General features: G+C 35.0%; 1 protein-coding gene across 4 annotated transcripts; it reads right to left on the reverse strand.

The window, feature by feature from the left end:
* Positions 1-8595: 8595 nt before the first annotated feature.
* LOC117330762 (probable E3 ubiquitin-protein ligase makorin-1) lies at positions 8596-19135 on the reverse strand. 4 transcript variants are annotated; one of them, XM_033889240.1, is made up of 7 exons: positions 19021-19135; positions 18681-18807; positions 15756-16000; positions 14796-15031; positions 13762-13976; positions 11962-12072; positions 8596-11757 (listed from the first exon to the last, which is right to left on the reverse strand). In XM_033889240.1, exons 3-7 carry the CDS (start codon positions 15877-15879, stop codon positions 11457-11459), a joined length of 987 nt encoding a protein of 328 aa, XP_033745131.1. In that variant the 5' UTR covers positions 15880-16000; positions 18681-18807; positions 19021-19135; the 3' UTR covers positions 8596-11456. The 4 variants fall into 4 exon arrangements, 3 of the variants coding, with proteins under 3 accessions (XP_033745131.1, XP_033745132.1, XP_033745130.1); XR_004533397.1 differs by lacking the exons at positions 18681-18807; positions 19021-19135 and having other exon boundaries at positions 8596-11055; positions 11121-11757; positions 15756-16287; XM_033889241.1 differs by lacking the exon at positions 15756-16000.
* Positions 19136-25298: the final 6163 nt, after the last annotated feature.

The raw sequence follows: 25298 nt of genomic DNA on the forward strand, positions 1-25298 counted from the left end.
AAACAGTATTTTTATTGTTCAAATATTTACATAGAATATTACACAAATTCTCTTTGAGACAGGCAGATAACATAATAAGCAGATATCATGGTGAGCTACAGACATACAACTCGTACGGATGTAGATCGGCATGACTCTGGCCCGTACGCATATAAATAAAGTAATCTCAGCAGAGAATTTGCAATACTGTCGAAATTAACATACATGGTAATAAACAGTAATTACATTAATACATAGGTTAAGAAATTATCTCATTAATACTAATCTATTTGAGTAGTGGGGGAGCGGAAGGGGAGGGGGGGGGGGGGGGGGGGGGTGATGGTGGTAGAAGAATAGGAATGTTAGTGCAACAATTTTCCGTGAGTCCTTATAAAGAAGTGACAACGGGGGACATGGGTTTCAGTTTTTGACATACATTATATTCTTAGAATAATATATATGTTTAGATATCTTATAGTGAAAGGGATATCATACAGACTCAAAGCGTTTACTTTTAATAATAAAAGATTGGACAGAATTAAAAATATTAATATTTTCTGCTTCGGTACGCAGTGAATCACCGTAAAGAAGCAAGTCTAGTGACAAGTTGTTAATAGGATAGATGTATTGATGGCGTATCATGTTGTACATATTACATTCCAGGAGATAGTGATTTGTTGTTTCAATTTGACCGCAGGTACAATACGGATTTTCAATAAGATTTTTATGAAATAGATGATCTCGAAGAGAGCTACATTTTAAACGAAGTCTGGCATGATAAACTTGCCCCATTCGTTTTCCAGACAAATAAAATGTGGGAATATTCAATTTTCCAGAGTTGAGATACAATTTTAGGTGAAAAATGGAAGGATTTTCTTTTATATTCGGAGGTAAACTATTCCATAGGGTAATAGTAGAGGGAACAAACGAGTTGTTATAGAAACAATCTAATTAAAATATAGATGGTCATTCTCACTACGTTACATGAACATCTAACAACATCCCATAAGGGGTCACGTTCTGGTGACCTCCGATATGTGTGTATTTCACTTTCAGGGCTAATTGTCTATTTGGCGATGTCGTCGAAGCAAAATATTTCGTCACACATTGCATCTGAAGCAAACCATTTCGGCACAGCGTAAATAGCTATATGATTTATGGGACGAAATGACTTGAAACAAATTGACAGAAAATACAAGCTATGCACTCTAGTCATGCCAATTCGGACACGTAAAATTCACTTCCAAGATTCTGGAAGTAGTCATTTGATTGGCTAATCCAAAAGGTCACCCTGACGTGACCCCGTATGGGATGTTGTTAGATGTAGTGAGAATGACCATCTAGATTTTAATATTAGATTGTTATAGAAAGAGGTTCTAGCTTTCGGAATGGTGATATTTTGAGATTGGCGAGTATTATGATTGTGCAATTCGTGTATTCTATTTGGTAATATATCTGTTAAATAACTAGGTGTCTGCCCATGGATAATTTTATGAAGCTGTATAATTCTATGCTTACGTCTTCTTTCAGATAACGGCTCCATACCAGTTTCCCGGTAAAGGGAATCATGACTAGTCAATTTAGTTGCACCACATATTATCCGAATAGCTCCGATTTGGATACTCTCTAGTTTTTTTGCATATTCAATTGTTAGATTGTCCCATACGACATCAGCGTATTCTAGCAGGGGACGGATAAAGGACAAGTACATTTGTTGAAGGCTTCGTCTGTCAACTCTAAATATTAATTTCCTGAAAATGTTGATACGAAATGACGCTTTAGTAATAATAGTATCGATGTGCTGTTTCCAATCGGCATTGTTTGAAATAGTAACACCAAGATGTGTGTGAGAAGTCACTTCAGAAATAGGAGTATTATTTAGATTTAGGACCGGATGAGGATGTTTGATAACTTTTTTACTTACTACCAGACTCTCCGTTTTATTGGGATTAAAGTCAACCAACCATTTATAAGACCATTCTTGTACTAACATTAAATCACTTTGTAATATATGGGAGGCGTTTGGAGGTGAATCTACTATAACATATAACGTAGTATCATCAGCAAACAACTTGATTTTTGCTTGAATGTTGTCAACAATATCATTAATATATATTAAAAAAAGAAGGGGCCCAAGAATTGATCCCTGGGGAACACCTGCATTTATATTTATCCAAGAAGATGAACTTCCGTTTAAGACGACTCTCTAATAGCTGATTTACAGTAGAGTCACCAGCTGCAAAACCCGATTGGTGATTTGTAATGATAATATTAGTACTTATAAAATTATAAACATGTTTGTAGACACATCTCTCCATCAACTTTCCAGTTATACTATGTAGTGAGATAGGACGATAGTTCTTAATATTGTTACGATCAGATTTTTTGTGAATAGGAGTTACATTCGCTTTTTTCCATAAATCTGGAAAAGAACTGTTACATAATGATTTGTTAAATAAAACGAACAGAGGATAACAGAGGATATGTGAAGCTTCTTTAAGTAGTCGCGGACTCATGAGATCAGGACCAACTGCTTTAGTGATGTCCAAGCAAGATATTGCATCTTTAATATCTTCTTCAGATATATTGATATTGTTTAAAATCTCTATTCTTTACTAGTGAGGTGACACCTTAAGGAGTGTCACAGAAAGAATGAAGTGTAGTTAGTGGCGGTAGCTCTGTTTGAGCATGATACACTGCTAAAACAAAATACTCGAGATGTCCGTCTCGAGTTCAGAGGTTCCATGCTTGAGTCTAGGTTTTCACAAGAATCGCTCAATGCCAATATTTCGACCAATAAGAAGCACCAGCGTGGTTCTATGGAAACAAAACCCATGACGTTGAATTTGCATCTAAAATTTGACCAATTGGATACCTCCATGTAGTTGCTATGGCAATGAATCCCATGTGGTTGAATTCGAATTCCCCTAATACCCCTATTTACCATTTTTCATATAAGTTCTGTTCTTTATTAATTATGATGTTTATACAGGCAGAATGCATATTAAAATAACATTCATCACATATTACATAAAGACTAGCTATAGTACAGTAATAAATTATCATAGATTCTCTTAAAATTATCGTAGTAATATGATATCGAATTTTCATCACAGATTTGTAATTTGGACTGATATCTCGTTTATCAAATATCACAGATCAAAAAATATATATATATCACAAATAAAGACTAGAATTAGTGAAATACATTACTATCGAATTTTATTAATTGAAAAGATTTCGGTAATTAAAACCAGATGTTGTTTTCGATCTTGGATTACCCATTAAGCCTATACAAAGGCTTAAGTTCAAAAATGCAGAAAATTGGGATGCTTATATATCCTTATATAGGCTTATTCATAATAAATTAGAACCGCATGTGTTATGAAAACTTGCAATGAAATATCCTTGCTGCAGAAACTCCATACATTATGTTATGAAAATTGTCGTTTCCAACTTTACAAATGATTGACAGAGCTATGTCACAAATGCGGCAATATGTATAGAGATGTTTTAACCCATATCATATGAGACTGTAGTTACATCGATAATCTGAGAGATCAATTATGGTGTTCCGTCGCATGTATTAGTGACACGGGTTTATTGTTGAGTGTCTATCTACATTCCCTCTCGGATAAAGAACTTGTACATATCCTAATTGGTGGACCAATCAATTTCGAATTGAGTAAAGTAGATATTGATGAATTCAGAAGAATAACAGTAGTTGCTGTTGAAAAAATGTCAAAAACTTATTACCGGTAGCGTGACTGACGTCACTGCATTTAAAGTAATTTTTTTTTTCTGTGTTTGAATGAATATACATCATTAATTACGGTTTGCACGTATGATTTAAAGTGTAATCTATTAATTATAGTAATTTAATATATGAGTATGTGAAATATATATGTCTAGAAAGTGATATTCGAATGCACCTTAAATGTAATGTCTGTTTATAGAGACATATTATCGTAGATTATGTACATAGTACCACTAATCGACTATAATGCACAAGTCTATTATTAATTCCACTTGTAAAAAATTATGCACATTTAATTATTCCTACATGCATGTCATTCAAATGTGTTTGTATATACACTTATGTATTTATTCTGTTTATAAAATCTTCATTTTGGAGGAAATAAAGAGAATAATAATAATGTGCGCCAGAGAAATCTTGTGTTTTAGATCAACATACAGCCAGTACGTGATTACATTTTTGAACGTTGTAAAACAGGCCCTTACTCTAAAGATTTTTGGTCCACAGTAAAAAAGCCTTTTTATCGAACAAGGGTAGAAATGACCGACACGTTGTACTTGAGGACAATATTCTTATCTCTGATCAGAAGAAGGTATGTGACACTTTTAATGAATATTTTACTGATATAGAAAACATTATTGGGGAAGATCTTGATGGTGAATGTAGTTTTTTTCTGAGCACCCAAGCATTGTACATATTACAATGTACTAACAAAACGTAAAACCTGTAGCAGTTGGGAGATCCTTTGAATTCATGAGCGTTATTATTGCATAGGTAACAAAACTATATCTAGTTTAGACTGACTAAAAAACTACTGAGGTGAACGGAATTTCTGCCAAAATGTCAAAAAGAAGCTATGTTATTTAATCATTGCACACAAGCCACACATATGTCTAAACAGCAGCTCTCAAATACCTTGAAACACACACAAATTTTGAATAAATAAAAAAGATTAAGGCCTGTACGCATTTTAGTCACTCTTTCCTAAAAAAGCAGGGAAAAAAAAGAAAAAGAAAAATGAAAGAATTTTACATACACAACTTAGTGAAATTTTTAATCCTTACTTGACAGCTTTCAGACGGGGCCCTCGAATGCCAGTGTACTTTGCTGCTCCTTGAAGTTTGGCGCCAGGCCTTGGTTGATCGTCAGTGTGTTGAGATTGCAGACAGTTTCATTGGCAGCCACCTCATAGGTTTGATGCCAAGGTCAGCGACTGGACCTGCCGAGTCGCAAAGCGGTCTCTTGTCGGCCCACTGATCTTTAACATTTGTTTAATGACATTTTCACATCTTTAAAAGATGACAATACCTTTTCATATATCAGCGACTGCTACCTTAGAAAAAGAAAGTAATTTTTTAATGGATTGGTTTTCAGCGAATGGTATAAAAGCAAATCCAAGTAAATTCAGGCTATATAGGTAACAAAAATGTGACAAGATTTAGTCCTTTTCTATTGGAAACCAGGTAATTTACTGAAAATATTGTTACCCTGCTATAGGTGTAGAAATTGTGTATCCAAGATCTGTTGAAAGCCCTCCAAGCAATTAGGTATTTAGGAAATGATTAGTAATTGTCTTTACAAAAAGAACAGGTGACCATTTAAAAATAATTCATTTCTTCAAATTTTAATTACTGCCCACTAGCGTGGCATTTTTGTAACCTCATCATTACCAGAAAGATAGAGAACGATTTTACCTTACTTGTGACAGAGATTTTACGCAGAAACAACCTCACATTTTAAACATTGTTAGAATAAAGTATGGTGACGGAAATCTGAAAAATGGAACAACTCCAGAATTTTTAAATGATTATTTTTTTTTAGAAATAATGTTGATTATAATTTCAGACAAGGGAACACCATCCAGGTACCAAGAGTTAACACAACCAGGTATGGAAAAGTATCTCCGTTTCGAGGCTGCTCAATGTATGGAACAGCTCGCTGAAATAACTGGGGAAAGCAGACTACTTTCAGAGATTTCTCCGACTGTTGCACACTTGGGACGGCCATCTGTGTTCCTACGTCATATGTTGTTAGTCTTGTTTGCGCAACCTCTTATCTCTATACTTACTTTTTACCTTGTCCTGTGTTTCCATATTTGACGCTTCTATGCTTTTATGTCTTTGCATTTTTCTTTATTTCTTTGTGCCTTATTTATACACGTACTGTAGGACTTAATATCTATGCCTGTCAATTTTCCTTTTTAATTTATGCAATGTTAGCTACAATAAGTTTTGTTTTCTGTGTAAAACTTTGTTCTATGCCTGTTGTTTTCTGCATATGATCTTATATATCCTGTTTTTAAACTTTGTTTGTCGTAATAATAGGTCAACAGAGTTAATTAATAAAAACCTTGTTTCTTTTATCCTTTGTCTTTAATATTTTTATTTTTTTTTTGATTCCGGTGTCTTTCCGAAACGGCGCGGGAACATTAGCATTAGTTATGCAAAAAAATGGAATAAAAGGATTATAAACATAATAGACCAATAACACTATTTAGTGCTATCGGGGAAGTTTTTTAACCTTTAGATGTGAAATTTTAAAGTAATTATCTATTTGACGATTCACTAATATATAAATATCAAACTCCCAGTCTAGTCTTTTTATTGTCCATCAACTCAAATCTTACTTCAAGTGAAATTTTTTGAAGTAAAAAAAAAAGGTAGTCAGCGTGTCCAGTAAATTGTGGAAGCGGAACTCGTTCGATCAGGTGCGGCACAATAGACTTAAATGTGAAATTATCTAACTAAGGTATATGTGGAAAGCTACAAGTTTGGATAAATAACTTGATGTTAGTAACCGAAAATAGAGGTCGTTTTAGGTAATAATTTAGCTGCCGTTAAAATAACAAATGCTGGCTTTCCGCAAGGTTCGGTGTTAGGCCCTTTATTTTTATTCGGCACATACATTGTATATACATACATATCTGATAATGTTGAAAATCTTCCCAAATTGTTCCTGATGACACTTCTTTACTATGTTCCGGACCATCCTTTTTGGCAATTGAAACTAAAATCAAACAACGGCCTAGTTAAAATTCAAAATTGGACAGAAAGTGGCTGGTAAAATTCCATCCTCCAAAAACAAGCAATTTGTCATTTTGAGGCAATTTGACCCTTTGTGAAAACAGAAATCTATACGCGTAGTAGTATCCGGGATATTTGGTTATTATGCTAAGATCCTCAACCTGCAAACATGCAATCAATTTCTGATAAGATGGGAAAGGCGAATGGGTATGCTTGAAATCAATCCTGGTTATGCTAAGATCACCAAGTATATCGAATGGAGAGACGAATACAAATATAATTTATGACTCTCTTGAAATACCTGACAGAGAAACAGTACATTTATATTTCAAAGTACGACGATTACACACAAAACTGATCATGAATTGCCACAAAATCTGTTACGGCCCGCTCTTGTTACCTTCCACTTGAGCATTGGATCCTAAATTGAAAATTATTGAGATATCCGTGTTTTCGTTTCATGAACATTCGTGGAACTCGGGCAGACGGCATTGAGACAAAATAATATTTTCGGATTAAATCAATTTTCAAAGTCTTCAAATCTGTATTTGACATAAAGAGCGGACCCCAAATTACGACACCTTAATTTCATGTAAACTAGAGCATTAATAAATTTAAAATGTATCTTTATTTTTTTATCCAGTTTCGAATACGAAACCAATTCCATATTAAAGGTTGCAAAGAAACCCCACAGCATTATTACCACACTTTAGAGTTCCAACTTCATCATGTTCTATAGTCAACACTGAAAATGCAGTCCATAATATTATGACATATTTTACTGTAAAACTATCACAAATAACTCGGGTCCCATATCTAACATTGAAAATCAACCCCACAATATCATGACATATTTTGCTTTTAAGATATCCAAAATACCCCACATTGCTTTTTCGGGGTTGAAAACCCTTTTTCCTATTAAATTTTTGTATCCGAATATGGTTTCTATAATCATTATTGAAAATCAACCCCAGTATACGTTTAAACTTTTTCACTGTTGAGTTATAAAAAATAAACATGTTTAATTCATAACGGATTCCATTGTTTATGCTGAATCAATTTAAATGGATCATGGTCCTTCTCAAACGAGCCCGAGTTTCCTCTGGCCCCGACACCAGACAGTGTACTTTGAAATTATAATTTTAAACATGTATATAGATTTGTATTAATATATTGTGGGATCCTCTTTCATTGTTTAATCACTGACACACACAGTATGATGTTTAGTCTTACCGAGGTATGGGGGAGGGGGCAAACATGTATGGTGCCTGTGGAATTCTTAATGTCGGATGTAATTTATCATAATTACTTAGAACCAAGATATTTTGCTGGTACGGTAGGTTTCTGGGGTAAAGTCCGGCAGAGATTGCGAAAAGAAATTCCCTGGACCCAAACTTAAAACCACTTCTTTGATTTGACTGAAAGGCCAAGATTCATCATGCAAAGCAGTGAATGCCATGTGCACAATGCTTGTCCATCAAAAAATGATAAGTACAAATTTGGTAGACATCTTTTGCTTAAGATCACATGACCTTTGGCTAAAGGGGAGCTAAAAGCTAGAAATATTGAAATGTTTGCTTGAAATTCAAATTGATAAAAGATATCACCGGTAATTAAATCTAATACACTTGTATGCTGTGACCACCTACCTTCCTCTCAAGATGGACGGTCCTATAGTTATTGAGAGATATTCATGTTTTCCACTTTTTACCTCGATTGGCTTAAAAGTAGGTAAATGTCATTTCGGTAGCCATTCACACCAACCTGCTACATTTACCTTGACCTAATTTTGAAATTTTGCTGATTGACTGGCTGACAGATAAAACAACAAGGTTATCACTTTGCATAACAAGATTTATTTCACATTACAGAATCAACTGTCTTTTTTTCAGTCCTGGGATTCCAAACTTTTAACAAATTTGCAGGGTTTGTTTTGAATTTTTGAATATTAATTACACATGTGCATTTTCGGCACCAAGGTTCAGGTACAAATCATACACCTAGGTCCAGGTACAAATCATGAAACTTTAAACATTCTTGCTCACAAACCATTCTTTCACTATGTATTACAGAAGTCCGTAGGTGTATCAGCATATAGAAAAACTGAAAAAGTTTGAAATCACAATTTTTTTCCTGCATGAGGAAAACATAGTACATGTATATGTATCATCCTTATTAAGTCAGGCAACCAAAGTTTCCTGACCATGCACAGGGGCTTGACACAAGTACCCAACCCACAACCAACATATATGTATGACACATATATATGGATTGGGCTTGAAATTTGTGCCAAGGCCCTGTGTCTGTGACATAGAATCACTTCTTTAGGTTTTAATTACTTCTAAGGAAGATTAATGATGCAGGCAAAAACAAATGAGCACTTGTATAATTGTTGATGGATTAAAAACAGAGTAGCACTTATATGATTGTTGATGGATTAATATAATCTACACTATTACTTGTTACAAATACCAGTTAAACATCAGTAAATACTGGAATGTACAACATGATCAAGCTCAATTATTAACATACGCAGGTATTTGTTTACCGTTATTTGCTGAACAGTTAAATATTGACATAATATTATGGGATTTAGAAAACTAGAGAATGTTTGTGACGCGTATTTGCCGAGCTCCCACTTTGATGGAAAAATGGAATTAAGAAATTTCAAAATGTGTCGGAAATTTGAAATATCTTTTTTTTCATATTATTAATAACATTATACGTCAATATTAAATTGGAAAATAACACAAGAGAAAATAATTCAGCATTTATATCTAACATTTACATGTAGTTATTGAGAAAGGTGTAACGGGCAAGTGGACGGACGAACCATATTCAGACTGCAAGAAACTCTTCATCACGTGTATGCCCCTTGTCATTTCACGTCTGGGACAAAAAAATTTATAAACAATATCACAGCTATAACAATCAAAACTCATTAATTTCATTGCAATGCCAGGGTTCCCACTTCCCATAGAATAATGATTGAAAAATTTCACCAACAGTCCTTTGGTGAAATTCCCTGGTCAATATAGTAAGCTTTAAACAACAGTTTTAAAACTTCAAGAATCATGGGATATATAGCACATTTGTCATTTCATTTTGACATTTATAAGGTCTATACACAATACTTACAAATAATCATATGAAAATTTAACAATCATACTCATAAACTGTAATTAAGTGGCTATGTTATAAAGATTGATCTTTATGGACAAAAATCTGCATAAATCTACACAGTCAGAGATTACACAAATAGAAAAAAAAATCTTCATATTGATGTTATCATAATGAAAATGGTAAAAAAATGAAAATAATTTTTAATGTAACAATATTTATTTTATGATTGCCTCTGTCAAAGCGATATTTCATCATTGACAACTTTAACATTTTTCAGCATTTACAAACAGTGGCAGTGTGACGCAGAAAAATTAATTTTAATTATTTCAAAATAAATACTAGCATATACATATTAAGGACTTCTACTTAATAACAAGATTATAAGGGTTTCTCTGTTTGATGTTTCCACTAAGATAAAAAAAATGAAAAATGAAATTTCTTATTCTTCATGTCTTATGATGCATATTCATATTTTTTTGTCTCAGTTCAGTGTTTCTGTTGTTAAAGAATGTATAACATAAAGACTGACATATTAAGTTTAAAAATTTAAAAACAGGATGTACACATCGAATTTGTATCATCTTTAATTTGCTAGCTAGGACTTGTTTAACATACATTTTTTCAGGAAAAGGAGTAGGTGAATTATAGCCCTTGGATAATGAAGATGCTACTGTAATGACCAATGAAAATGCAGATAACAGCACCAACAATTCCAGTCATAGTCTCAGAGACGTATATATCACATATGTCTCTGATAGTATGCAACAATATAAGACAATTTTTTGGTTTCATCATAAAAATTATGCTGCAAGTGCTATTTCATGTCGTAAGCTTTACATTAGTTCATTTAATTAAGCATTTGTGGTGTTTGAATTGGCATTAAAAAATATTTCAATGTGCTTTAAATGGCCAACCATCATGTCAGATTATTCATACCATATGTTTTATCCCTTTCTTATGGCTATGAATTTAAGCATTATTTGATACTCCAATTTCCATTTCTGACCTGCAGAACTGGTGACCTGACAATCTTGCCTTAAGGATGTATGCTACATTTTATACACATATTAGTATTAGGTCTGTATACTACATTATTTTGTGTTAAGGCTACATATCAAGTTTGTATGCTATATTTTTTTGCATGTTTGGTATTAAGGTTGTATGCTACCTTATCTTGTATTGACTTAAATGCTCTCTCGCTTTGACATGTTTGGTATCAAGGTTGTATGATATCTTACTGAGATATGCAAGTTCTTTCCAAAAGACTTCCACAAACAAAAAATCCTTAAAGATCAATAATGAAGATCAACAAGACTTGGTTATTATAATTCCCTGATGAGACAACAGAAAGCCAAACAAGCTTGTGTAAAGTAGAATATGGCCAAGGGGGATAACTCTCGTATACATCAATATATCACAAGTAACATCCTTTTTTTGGTATTTAGTCAATTAGGATGGGAACAAACGAGTCTGTCAGATAAATACCAAACTCTGTGAGAGTAGAAAAAAAGTATGCACATGATAGTTATCAGTCCAAGGGGAAACCAGAATGGATCACAAAAATACTTCCAGAATCACCAAAATTCATCAAAATCACTATCACTATCCATGTCACCTAACCTAAGATTTAACAGTAAATTATCTAATTCTGCTTCCAGTTCTAGTAAAAGTACTCTGTTTTCCCTTTCTTCAAAGAAATCCCATAAACTTATTTGCGAAAATAAGTCTATATCTCCTTCGGCGTTTTGCCTTCGGCGTCGTTGTCTTGGTTTCGGCGTTGCAATAGTACCATCGGCATTTGCATGAAGGTAGAAGCACTTATCGTTGAATGGACATTCTCCATCTCCTTTCTTGAAATACATACAGTGTTTAGCACTGAAATGATAAAAAACAACAACAACTATAGATCAGTCATATAAAAATTATTCAGGTTCTCATGTTACATGTACTTTTACTTTTTTTGATAGACTGATATGGAGACATTCAGCAATAGAGGTAGCAATCTTGGGTTGGTGATAAGGAACATGTTTTTAAGAATAATTTGAGAATAATGACATGCTATGCCTGATGACTGGTTACCTTAAAGCTTTCTTGTAGCCTTGTATTAGTTTTTTCTTTTCCTCGTCACTTTCCACCCAGTATTTACTTGGAGTGACAAAGTCGGATGTTACACGACATTCTGGACAGGCCCTGAAACAGTACAGCAATATATAAATGTTACACGACATTCTGGACAGGCCCTGAAACAGTACAGCAATATATAAACCATCTGGCATCTGCGAAATTTGAAACTTCTTCATTTGGCACCAAGCCCATCCTTATGTATTAAATCCACAAAGGTTATTGTAACCAGTCTGATAATAAAGTACAAACTGACGTTCAAGCAGGTGTTCAAATACATTAAAATAACCCTGGTAGCAGAAAAGAATAACTTAAAACTATTCGGACCAAGTGGAGCCTACACATGAAATTTGAAAAAGATCCATGATTTTTTTTTTTGAGAAACTGCATTAATAAACTTTAACTGTCAAAATTCAAAATGGCCAATGTTCGGCCATCTTGAATTCTGATCAGTCCTAAAATTGAACATGCACAACTTGGGACCAAGGGGATACATTAACCAAGAACTGTTTAACGACAGAAGGACAGATAATGGATGAAGAGTGATTTGAATAGCTCACCATCTGATGACAAATTGACGAATCATTGTCACTTAGGAAAACACTACGAAACATTGTGATTATGAAACATACCAAGTTTCAAAGAGATAAGTTGAAAACTGAGAAAATAGCTATCTGGACAGACAAAAGTATATACATAAATTATTGAAGAGAAACGAGGCACCGTGGCACAGTCCCACTAAATACTACCTTCTATAAAGACGTGGCACATTCTTACAAAATACTACCTTCTATAAAGACGTGGCACAGTCCCACTAAATACTACCTTCTATAAAGACGTGGCACATTCTCACTAAATACTACCTTCTATAAAGACGTGGCACAGTCCCACTAAATACTACCTTCTATAAAGACGTGGCACAGTCCCACTAAATACTACCTTCTATAAAGACGTGGCACAGTCCCACTAAATACTACCTTCTATAAAGACGTGGCAAAGTCCCAATAAATACTACCTTCTATAAAGACGTGGCACAGTCCCACTAAATACTACCTTCTATAAAGACGTGGCACAGTCCCACTAAATACTACCTTCTATAAAGACGTGGCACATTCTCACTAAATACTACCTTCTATAAAGACGTGGCACAGTCCCACTAAATACTACCTTCTATAAAGACGTGGCACAGTCCCACTAAATACTACCTTCTATAAAGATGTGGCACATTCTCACTAAATACTACCTTCTATATAGACGTGGCACAGTCCCACTAAATACTACCTTCTATAAAGATGTGGCACATTCTCACTAAATACTACCTTCTATATAGACGTGGCACAGTCCCACTAAATACTACCTTCTATAAAGATGTGGCACAGTCCCACTAAATACTACCTTCTATATAGACATGGCACAGTCCCACTAAATACTACCTTCTATAAAGACGTGGCACAGTCCCACTAAATACTACCTTCTATAAAGACGTGGCACATTCTCACTAAATACTACCTTCTATAAAGACGTGGCACAGTCCCACTAAATACTACCTTCTATAAAGACGTGGCACAGTCCCACTAAATACTACCTTCTATAAAGACGTGGCACAGTCCCACTAAATACTACCTTCTATAAAGACGTGGCACAGTCCCACTAAATACTACCTTCTATAAAGACGTGGCACAGTCCCACTAAATACTACCTTTTATAAAGACGTGGCACAGTCCCATTAAATACTTCCTTCCATAAAGGGATTCATACCTGACAATTTTATTTTCAAACTGCCGAGCTCCCCTCCACTTCCTTATGCAACTGAGACAGAAGGTATGGTTACAGTTGGACATGATTCCAAATCGCTGTTCAGTCGGTGGTTCCTTTTCCAAGATGTTGTCCATACAGATACCGCACACCTTGTCCTTACTTTGGGCAATTGCGAAAGATAATTCCATGTCATTTTCTAACTGTTTCAGACATTCCTGTAAAAACAAAAAATCTGAATTTCTACTTGTTTTATAAACCCCTGTATTGTTATACACATACTGTAGTAAAATTCAATACATATGGTGGTCGGGTGGCACAGTGGTGTCACATTGCCATTTACCTAGATGATGAGGGTTTGATTCACTGATCAGACACGAAAAGGTACTAGATCACCTGCTGCCCGACCACTTGGGTTTTCTCAGGGTACTCTGGTTTCCTTCCACAATAAGACCCCTCTTGCGCTTCTATCCAGGCCAACAAGCGTGATTAGCATAAGTTGTGATAAATTGTTTTGTAATTTTTGCAAAATAAATGTGGATAATTTTATGATGATCAAACTGTAAACACTAGTACTGTAGCCAATCAAACCAATAATCCTACTATTGTCTGAAAATAAAGTCTTAAAATAGTAGTCACATGACCCAAATAATGATACGATATGTCATCTACATGTAAACTGATGATGTATCGGATTATGCTATTCTCTACTTGTACAAATATTGTTGTATATGGCGGAATTTATGAATGTACAGGGGTATTAGAGGATATGGCTATGTTAGTTTCATTAAAATAGATATTCACAAATTATTTTTTGGGGTCATTGTGACATATATTTAGAAGAAATGATTTTATCTGTTACCAAGTCATTAACATTTCGCTAAAAAGCAATGATGATTATCTTTACTTTATGAATAAGCAGAAATTGGCATTTTAAAAATAAAGGAACAGAATCTAAAACTAGAATGTAAATGAAACCAAATAATCACTCAAAGGGGTCACAGATAACACATTTCACCTGACCTATAGATACTTACACTATTGTGTTTTTCCCGCTGATCCAGGTCGGAGGGATGTAGGGTTGGCATGCCACAAATTTCACAAATATCTCCATGGATGTAGGCACATTCTTCATCATAGGGACAGTGGCCCTGGGCGAAGAATGGACAGACTAATTTGGACAGATCTGCATATGGATCCATCCCTTCCTGTATGATGAGTGCTTTTGGGTTTTCACTGTTGGTTTCTACAGCGTTTGAGTAGGAGAAAGGGACTGAAATTGAAAATCATTTAAAACTAATACAGTATTTTTCATATGAACCTGTTTCTTGAAATATATTTATGAAATTATTCGTCTCAATAATTATATCATAAAAACATCATACCACAACAATTCTCTAATGTTCCTAAAATTATCAACATATGTTTTTGCTAGAAGGCTCAAATCATACATCTGAAAAATATGGAGAGTTAGATACAAAATTTATCATCAGAACACAAATATGGTTGACCTGGCAGATAAAAAGCTGAAAATTAGTGGAGTCCGAAATTTACCTGATCATTACTGATATTTTTGACCTGGTACAAAATCTACCCAAAGGAACAATGATACATTTGTCAAGGTACAAAATTTACCTGAAGAACACTGATACAGTTGACTTGTTACAAAATTTACCTGAAGAACACTGATACAGTTGACCAGGTACAAAATTTACCTGAAGAACACTGATACAGTTGACTAGGAACAAAATTTACCTGAAGAACACTGATAGAGTTAACTAAGTACAAAATTTACCTGAAAAACACTGAATACAGTTGACCAGGTACAAAATTTACCTGAAGAACATCGATACAGTTGACCAGGTACAAAATTTACCTGAAGAACACCGACACAGTTGACTAGGTACAAAATTTACTTGAAGAACACCGATACAGTTGACTTGTTACAAAATTTACCTGAAAAACACTGAATACAGTTGACTAGGTACAAAATTTACCTGAAGAACATTGATATGGTTGCCCAGGTATAAACTCTGTGGCTTTCACCCATTCATCAGGAGGTCTTGGAGATACTGTTGGCATTACTTCAACATCTCCTTTTGATTTTTTCAGAGATACCATGTTTCCAAAAGGTTTTTTATCTGCATAATTTAGAGGTGGCGGTCTGTTTGATGAAGGCTTCCGTATATTTTCATGCACAGTATAATTTGAGATATTAGACTTAGGTTTTACATGGTCATATCTGTAACAGACAGAAATCATTTGATCTACATGCTACCTCATCCTGTGTTCACATTCTTACACACAAATCTCATATTATAAGTTGCTATTGTCATGAAATGGCCTGCAAGGCCTTCTATAGATAACAAGACACACCAAAGCCCAGCTCACTTTGTCTATTACTGTAGAATCTTCAATGATATTGAAATTCATTTTTTTGAACATACAGAAATCATATCTCTGTGTAACAGGAGAGGAGAAAATGTAGCGGCCAGACCGGGAATCGAACCCGGGACCTGTGAAAACTAGCCGGATGCTCTACCAATTGAGTAGCCCGATGTCTGGTGTAGGACCAGAGCGCACTACTATATGAAAACGTGGAATTATCAGACACTGTTTGGTGTCGCTAAGAATTAGTTGCAAATACAATAAAATCGGGTGTGACATAACACCTACCTTACATCAGAGACATATATACAGAGAGATTGGCAGCTCTCTATAGCTATTTGCCCTTGTGTTTACATAGTGGCCCCTGACCTTCCCACAATCCTTTGCGGTCGCTCGGTTCAGTCTTCACTAGACACCATATTGGAGAAAACTTGAAAACCAGACACATAATTATCGATAATTTCTATTTGAAATCATCACCAAGATCCAATTATGTGCTTTAATTTTATTAATATCAAAGTGCAGAAGTGTCATCAATATGAAATATATCACAATTTGCTGTCCATGTGTTTGTATTTTGAGTATGAAAGTCAAGCACAACGCAGGAAAGATCGGCGGGAATCTCCAATTTTCGAAAAGTCCCTATGGGTTTTTCGAGAATACGGATAAATGACAACAATGTGCATGATAATCAAGACCACATTCCATAAGTATGATAGTTTTTGGTTAATGTGGTACCTTTTGTAGTGGCCTAGATAAAACAATGTGCTTTTTGTGTGCGTTTAAAATTGACGATGTTTTGGTCGGACGTAACGGCTGCTTAATTACAAAACTTGGACATGTCGAATAGGACCCAATGGATTTTAGAAAATACGGATAAATGGCAACAATGTGCATGATCAATAAGACTATATCCCATAAGTATGATAGTTTTTGGTTAATGTGGTAATTTTTGTAGTGGCCTAAATAAAACGATGTGCTTTTTGTGTGCGTTTAAAATTGACGGTGTTTTGGTCTGACGTAATGGCGGCTTAATTACAAACTGCGACATGTCTAATAGGACCCAATGGATTTTCGAAAATACGGATAAATGACAACAATATGCATGATCAATAAGACTATATCCTATAAGTTTGATAGTTTTTGGTTAATGAGGTAACTTTTGTAGTGGCCTAAATAAAACGATGTGCTTTTTGTGTGCGTTTAAAATTGACGGTGTTTTGGTCTGACGTAATGGCGGCTTAATTACAAACTTGGACATGTCGAATAGGACCCAATGGATTTTCGAAAATACGGATAAATGACAACAATATGCATGATCAATAAGACTATATCCCATAAGTTTGATAGTTTTTGGTTAATGAGGTAACTTTTGTAGTGGCCAAAATAAAACGATGTGCTTTTTGTGTGCGTTTAAAATTGACGATGTTTTGGTCTGACGTAATGGCGGCTATTTACAAACTTGGACATGTCGAATAGGACCCAATGGATTTTAGAAAATACGGATAAATGGCAACAATGTGCATGATCAATAAGACTATATCCCATAAGTATGATAGCTTTTGGTTAATGTGGTAACTTTTGTAGTGGCCTAAGTAAAACGATGTGCTTTTTGTGTGTGTTTAAAATTGACGATGCTTTGGTCTGACGTAATGGCGGCTTAATTACAAACTTGGACATGTCGAATAGGACCCAATGGATTTTCGAAAATACGGATAAATGACAACAATATGCATGATCAATAAGACTATATCCCATAAGTTTGATAGTTTTTGGTTAATGTGGTAACTTTTGTAGTGGCCAAAATAAAACGATGTGCTTTCTGTGTGTATTTAAAATGACGATGTTTTGGTCTGACGTAATGGCGGATTAACCAGAACATGTCGAATAAGTTCCAATACTACGATACACACATGCGCATAGCCCGATTTACCTGCGCTCGCGTGTGTTTGATAGGAGACAGGACGCTCTCGATAAGGGATATGCTTGAGTGGTCACAAATAAAGGGAGCCACTATGTGTACGGGGAAATAGCGATGTTACTATAATCTCTCTGTATATATGTCTCTGCTTACATATATGGATAAATGAAATATTTATTTACCCCCGAACACCCATTTAGGTGTTTTATTTCTAGCGTAAAGCAAGGGTCTATATGGACGGAATAAAACACCTAGATTGGACTAAATGGGTGTTCTTGGAGTAAATAAATATCTCATCTATCCATATGTAAGGTAGACCTATTATAATTTAACACACCCAATTTTTTTTATTGTATCTCTGGATATTTGTCGGATATTTCCATGTTTTCATATAGTAGTGCGCTCTGGCCCTACATCAGACATGGTGTCAGGGCGAGAGGAAACTCGGGCTACCAACTGGTCACCGATGATCGACCAAGTCCAGTCCCGCTACATCTGAACACTGATGAACATACAAAAAATTGTATTATGTGTCCCTCACTGCAATTGGTAGTGTTCAATTGTACTGGCAACAGCAATTATAATGATAATCAATTTTGATTATTATACAGACCTGCAACCGTCTCCATATGTACATGACCCTTTGAGGTAAAATCTGCATATGCTTGATGGCTTATCTTGACGGTCATGTGAATAATTGCATTTATCACCCTTGCCGACATGCACCGTGTACGAAATATCTACAACAGAAAGAAGAAACTGATGACATCGAAAAGATGGTAAGGCGACTTACATTGAATAGAAGATTTGTTTCTGTATTTCGCCTTACTGCTGCACATTGTGAATAGTGTTCAGTTCACCCCGAATCTCTGCAGACGACGGAACATTGATACCTAAACCTGGAAAGGATGTACTTTTGTCAAAATATTAAGATTGTCTTCAAGTTGATATACCTGCACAAAATCGACGAGCTCCAACTTGACGAAATAGCAGTGTTTTTACCCCCTTCTGCCATGGTCATTTTGTTAATGCAACAGTTTTTGATCGTGCGAACAGACAACTTCCGGTGTTTCGTGATTGACTTCCGGTTAAAAGAGAAGTCGCGGCACATTTGATTAGGATGATGACAGCTGGATGAGGAAGCGATACTGTTTGTAAGTTTCTGAGATGTATGGTGATTAATCAACATAAAGATTAATTATAAGCGAATGGTGCATGTACTCGCTATCATGGAGGCACATATAATATGCTCGTTTATATCCGAGCTATTATATTTTTGCAGTAATAACTGTATAACCGTTAACAGATAATAATAAACAAGGAGTTATCTCCCCTATTATAATAACATTGTATGTTGATGTGGCAAGTCGCTACAAACAGACAAAGTGGGCAAAGACGTATACGATATTTTGTGTTACGCTATTTGTTCTTGAAGTTAACAACGATAGCCAGGATGTTGACATGTACGGTACATGATATCTTAACATGTAGCCATATATACTGTTGTGCATTTTTTCCCTCGATTTGTATGATGCTGCTGCTGCTGATGATGATGATGATGATGGCTTTCAAGAATGATAAATGATAATTAAAGGTGATGACTGATGGTGGCAATACATATATATATATATTATACATAAAAATGAAAATAAAAACAAATTAAAAGATGTTCTGAAAAGATTATGAAAAAGATTTCATATTTATTGCTCATCAGAATAATTAAATCAAAGCAAACTGCATCATTTACAGGATATAATATATACATGGAAAGATAAAATAAATAGTAAGTTAAAGTTCGGGGCCTTAGAGGGATCAAATTGACTATGTTTATTTAAGAAATAATTAAACTATGATCAACCTTCGATCTCCATTTGTTTGAAGTCTTCTGAAAGGCCATTAAAGGCCAGTCAATAGTTGACATAAAATCTGTTTATAATCCAATTTTAGTATAATCCAGTGATCCAATTCGGTCTTCAGCATTATTGGGATTTGGATAAAGGGATATCCATAGCCATATATAAGGTTTTCCTCGATCTTGTGAAGGGGAATCAATGGCCATAAAGACCCCAACATCCCTGCCAGGAATTAGCAACTTGATGACGTCACAGGTATATTGTTCTAGTCACATTATCATCATTACTATTGTACCATAGTTACAAAAATCATATAACTGAAGACAGCCTCCCTTAGACCGAAACATGTCAGCTCTTGAAATGTAAAATTTGTGGATAAATATGGTAAGGAAATAGAGATAGAAAAAATAGATACAAAATGTTACAATAGAGGGTGGAGACCAAATGTTCCTTTCAAGCTTAAGGAATTCAGATCCATAGTGAGGTTTGGGAATTGGGCTTAAATTTAAAATAATTTCTGTTTGGAACGGGGCCCATTAACAGCCCCAAAAAGCCCCCAGAAAAATCCCTGTGTTGTGGCTCATCATCTTTATTTTCATTTACTCTACTTTCCCGTATGATACCATTAAGGTATCCAACCTAGGATCCCTACCCTAACTATATATATGAAACTGAATTCCTTGCAAGGACGTTTGGTCTCCACCCCCTATATTGTAACAAAAAGATTTCCTTACCATATTTATCCACAAATAATCCCCCACCTTTATTTTTCAGTATAATCAATATTAAAATAGGAAGATAAAAATGGTTTACAATTAAGCTCTCTTGAAGCTTTCATACTAAACTTTAACACTAATAGATGGGGCTTTTTTGAGAATAAATACGATAAAATTTCTCTTCTAAACAGTTACCATGCTTTTGAGGATTTGCAAATTAAGGCAAGGAAATAAGAAAATTAGAATATGAGTTTTGTCTTTAGACAGAATTGGTACTGCCCAAGGTTCAGTTTTAGAGTTGATCACCTGTTATCAGTAAAACATGACTGGGTTTGTCATTTCAGTGCTGTAGCACTATAAAGAAATTGTTAGTGGTTGTTTGTGTACACCATCCTCATCTTAAGATATCTTACCCCACACAAACAATTAAACACTTCAAAAGGACTTGATCATAAAATAACACTGATTAATATAAAATGTCAGAAGAGTCATTAAAAAGAACCAGGAAAAAGGTCTCCATCACAAGAACTTGTTTGTTATTTAACACAACTGGTGAAGTTATTACTAGTGATGTTTCTATAACAGGTCTGTGATTTTTCTCAGACTTAAATGACCAGTATAGAGTGTGAACACTAAGGTGGTAAGTGTGTACAAGATGGAAACAATATAAGTGTGTATAATATGGCAACAATAAGTGTGTACGAGATGGTAACAATAAGTGTGTACAAGATGGTAATAATAAGGGAGTATGTGATGGTAACAATAAGTGTGTACAAGATGGTAACAATACTAACTGGGTACGAGATGGTAACAATAAGTGTTTATAATTAAGAGATTGTAATAATAAGTGTGTACGAGATGGTAACAATAAGTGTGTACAAGATGGTAACAATAAGTGTGTACAAGATGGTAACAATAAGTGTGTATGAGATGGGAACATTAAGTGTGTACGAGATTGTAACAATAAGTGTGTAGGAGATGGTAACAATACTAACTGTGTACAAGATGGTAACAATAAGTGTGTATGAGATGGTAACAATAAGTGTGTACGTGATGGTAACAATAAGTGTGTACAAGATGGTAACATTAGGTGTGTACGAGATGGTAACAATAAGTGTGTACTAGATGGTAACATTAGTGTGTACGAGATGGTAACAATAAGTGTGTACGAGATGGTAACAATAAGTGTGTACGAGATGGTAACATTAAGTGTGTACGAGATGGTAACAATAATTGTGTACATGGTGGTAACATTAAGTGTGTAAGAGATGGTAACAATAAGTGTGTACTAGATGGTAACAATAAGTGTGTAAGAGATGGTAACAATAAGTGTGTACTAGATGGTAACAATAATTGTGTACATGGTGGTAACATTAAGTGTGTAAGAGATGGTAACAATAAGTGTGTAAGAGATGGTAACAATAAGTGTGTAAGAGATGGTAACAATAAGTGTGTACAAGATGGTAACAATAAGTGTGTACTAGATGGTAACATTAGTGTGTAAGAGATGGTAACAATAAGTGTGTAAGAGATGATAACAATAAGTGTGTACGAGATGGTAACAATAAGTGTGTAAGGGATGGTAACAATAAGTGTGTAAGAGATGGTAACAATAAGTGTGTACAAGATGGTAACATTAGGTGTGTACTAGATGGTAACAATAAGTGTGTACTAGATGGTAACATTAGTGTGTAAGAGATGGTAACAATAAGTGTGTAAGAGATGATAACAATAAGTGTGTACTAGATGGTAACATTAGTGTGTAAGAGATGGAAACAATAAGTGTGTACGAGATGGTAACACTAAGTGTGTATGAGATGGTAACAATAAGTGTGTACAAGATGGTAACAATAAGTGTGTACGAGATGGTAACAATAAGTGTACAAGATGGTAACAATAAGTGTGTACTAGATGGTAACATTAGTGTGTAAGAGATGGTAACAATAAGTGTGTAAGAGATGATAACAATAAGTGTGTACTAGATGGTAACAATAAGTGTGTACTAGATGGTAACAATAAGTGTGTACTAGATGGTAACAATAAGTGTGTAAGAGATGGTAACAATAAGTGTGTAAGAGATGGTAACAATAAGTGTGTAAGAGATGGTAACAATAAGTGTGTAAGAGATGGTAACAATAAGTGTGTACTAGATGGTAACAATAAGTGTGTAAGAGATGGTAATATACATCAGCAGGTAAGCACAGCTTGTAGTGATGTACATATAGTGTACAAGTAAAGTGGCTTCAGTTGACTGTATATGGACTGTTGATTCATCTACGCTTAGTTTACTAATACCTTGTCATAGTTGATGTGCAACAGTCCATCTACAGTCAATTTGGATGCTCACTACAACTCTTTACATGCAGTATTTCAGGCCATTAAAATGACTGGATTTCTGTTTTAATGGATCCCGTTGCAAAGAACCTAAAAACATCAGTTGCCTATTACACATATCTATAAAACCCCATGTTATAAGGAGTGTTTTGTTATGGCCGCCAGATTGTTGTTTTTTTGGAATACTATGTGATTGTAGATCAGTCTGTTTAAAGTTAGGATTTGATTTAAAACATTTTGTACTATAATTCACACTTGTACTGCCTTATGGTGTAAACACACAGGCTCACTTGATGCTTTATCAATACAAGCTGTTACACATTCTTTATAGTACAAGTCAAAATAATCTGGAAAATCATTATTCACTTAATCTATGGTATATATGTATGTACATACATGTATATATATACATGTACATTTATACCTACATTTGTATGTGGCATCTGATACACTCAGGGGCCAAGATAGCTCATGATCAGTCGGTTAGAGCCTGACCATATATATAATCTCAGGTGGAGATCAGAGGAGCGTGGGGCTGCGGTGGCCGAGTGGTTAAGGTGTCCCGACACTTTATCACTAGCCCTCCACCTCTGGGTTACGAGTTTGAAACCTACATATGTACGTGGGGCAGTTGCCAGGCACTGACCGTAGGACGGTGGTTTTTCTCCGGGTACTCCGGCTTTCCTCCACTTCCAAAACCTGGCACGTCCTTAAATGACCCTGGCTGTTAATAGGACGTTAAACAAAATAAACCAAAAAGGAGGAGCGTAGTTTGATGTTCCCAACCTGTATCTGTGTCAGTTTGTGTTTCACAGGAAGATGAGAAACAGGCCAGTCTTCACTGTAATGGTTGTGTGTCCTTGGCCAAGAAACTTTACCCTATTTGCTCTGGATGACATGCGATTGGTCTCCTGTATGTTGTTCAGTGAGGTAGTCACCAACTACTACAAGGAGACCTTGCCTCAAGATAACCCTGGATATTCACAGGGCGATGAATTAAACCCAACAAACTGATACTCTCTTACCCGTAGCAGCCATTTCAAATTTTCTAAATTTACTTCATGGATAAATATTATTGATTATATACATGTATTATCAGGAACAAAAGTTCATACCATATCACAACTATCACATTTAATTGACCCCTAATATAATATCTTTCCTAAAAAGATCAGGGTGTCCAACAGACCTATGAGAGTATGATTTATGCCTCCCCAAAATGAGATTTGATTCTCAGGTTTTAAGGGTCTAACGTGTTACTTGTGAAAAGGTATTTGACATCTGAAACTCCTAAAAGTCAAGGGTCAACTGATCATGAATTCCCTGACCGTTGTATGATTTATAGGTAACTAAAATGTTTCATAAAGTAAAGTACTGTAATTAAGATAACATAAGGGCTTCAGAAAGTATTGCCTGGATAAGTATTCGGATGACTTAAACTTGGCCTTTGACGGTGGCTGATATCCTCTGTTTATAATCATGATATTTTTATGCCCCCACCATGATTTGGGGGTTGGGGATGGGGGTGGGGGAGGTCATATAGTGTTACCCATATCCGTCCCGTCCCGATGCTATAATCTCAGAAACTGCCGATGTAATCCTGACACCAAACTTACGGAGTGTCAAGTGGCAGCGGGGCATTTATGTCTTACAGACATTTTCTCGTTTTCTTTTAAATGTCCCAACTGTTAGAAATTTACATACCTTTCAAACATAAGAGTGACTTCAACTTTGAACTTTATTTTAATTGACCTTGAACTTTAAGTACAAGTGTATGTTTACATTACACACACACTGATTGATGTGAAAGATTAGAATGACATGACCTTTGACTCCACCATGGCATTTGTAACCTTGACCTCTGATTCTATACATTTATACTTTGACCTTGACCTTTGGCATAAAGAAATGAGATTTATGAACAAAATATAGTCTTATCTGATCATGAGGGCATGTACATCTATACTTGTTTGTCTGTAAATGGCATAAATTGTTGAAAACAAAACCAAAACCAAGGGTCTGTGTAAATATCACATAAAAGTAACGAGTTGAGTAATTGCCCAGACATTGAGTGATGTAGGGAAACTGTCTATCCTATATATCATACCTATTAAGGTTTGGCCATTTGTATGACTTAGAATTATTCCATGCTACATCTTACCATAAAGTAATCTTTAGAAGAAACTGATAACATCTACAGCAAATTATTGGTGATTGTAAGAAACTACATGTCCAAACAAACATTTTGGTATATTACATGAATATTTTTGTGCAAATATTGAGATATTTATTCTTGTTTGAAATTCAAGATTATTACGCTATATAGAT

Source organism: Pecten maximus, chromosome 7 (genome assembly GCF_902652985.1).
Source record: "Pecten maximus chromosome 7, xPecMax1.1, whole genome shotgun sequence".
Lineage (NCBI taxonomy): Eukaryota > Metazoa > Mollusca > Bivalvia > Pectinida > Pectinidae > Pecten > Pecten maximus.

Bases quoted from the DNA above. Each gene is read 5' to 3' on its own strand.
- LOC117330762 (XM_033889239.1), bottom strand. From the start codon at position 16,020: ATGATTTCTGTCTGTTACAGATATGACCATGTAAAACCTAAGTCTAAT. The intron at 15,032-15,755 runs GTAAATTTTGTA...TTTCAATTTCAG, and splicing joins ACCATATCAATGTTCTTCAG to TCCCTTTCTCCTACTCAAAC. The intron at 13,977-14,795 runs GTAAGTATCTAT...TTGTTTTTACAG, and splicing joins AGCGGGAAAAACACAATAGT to GAATGTCTGAAACAGTTAGA.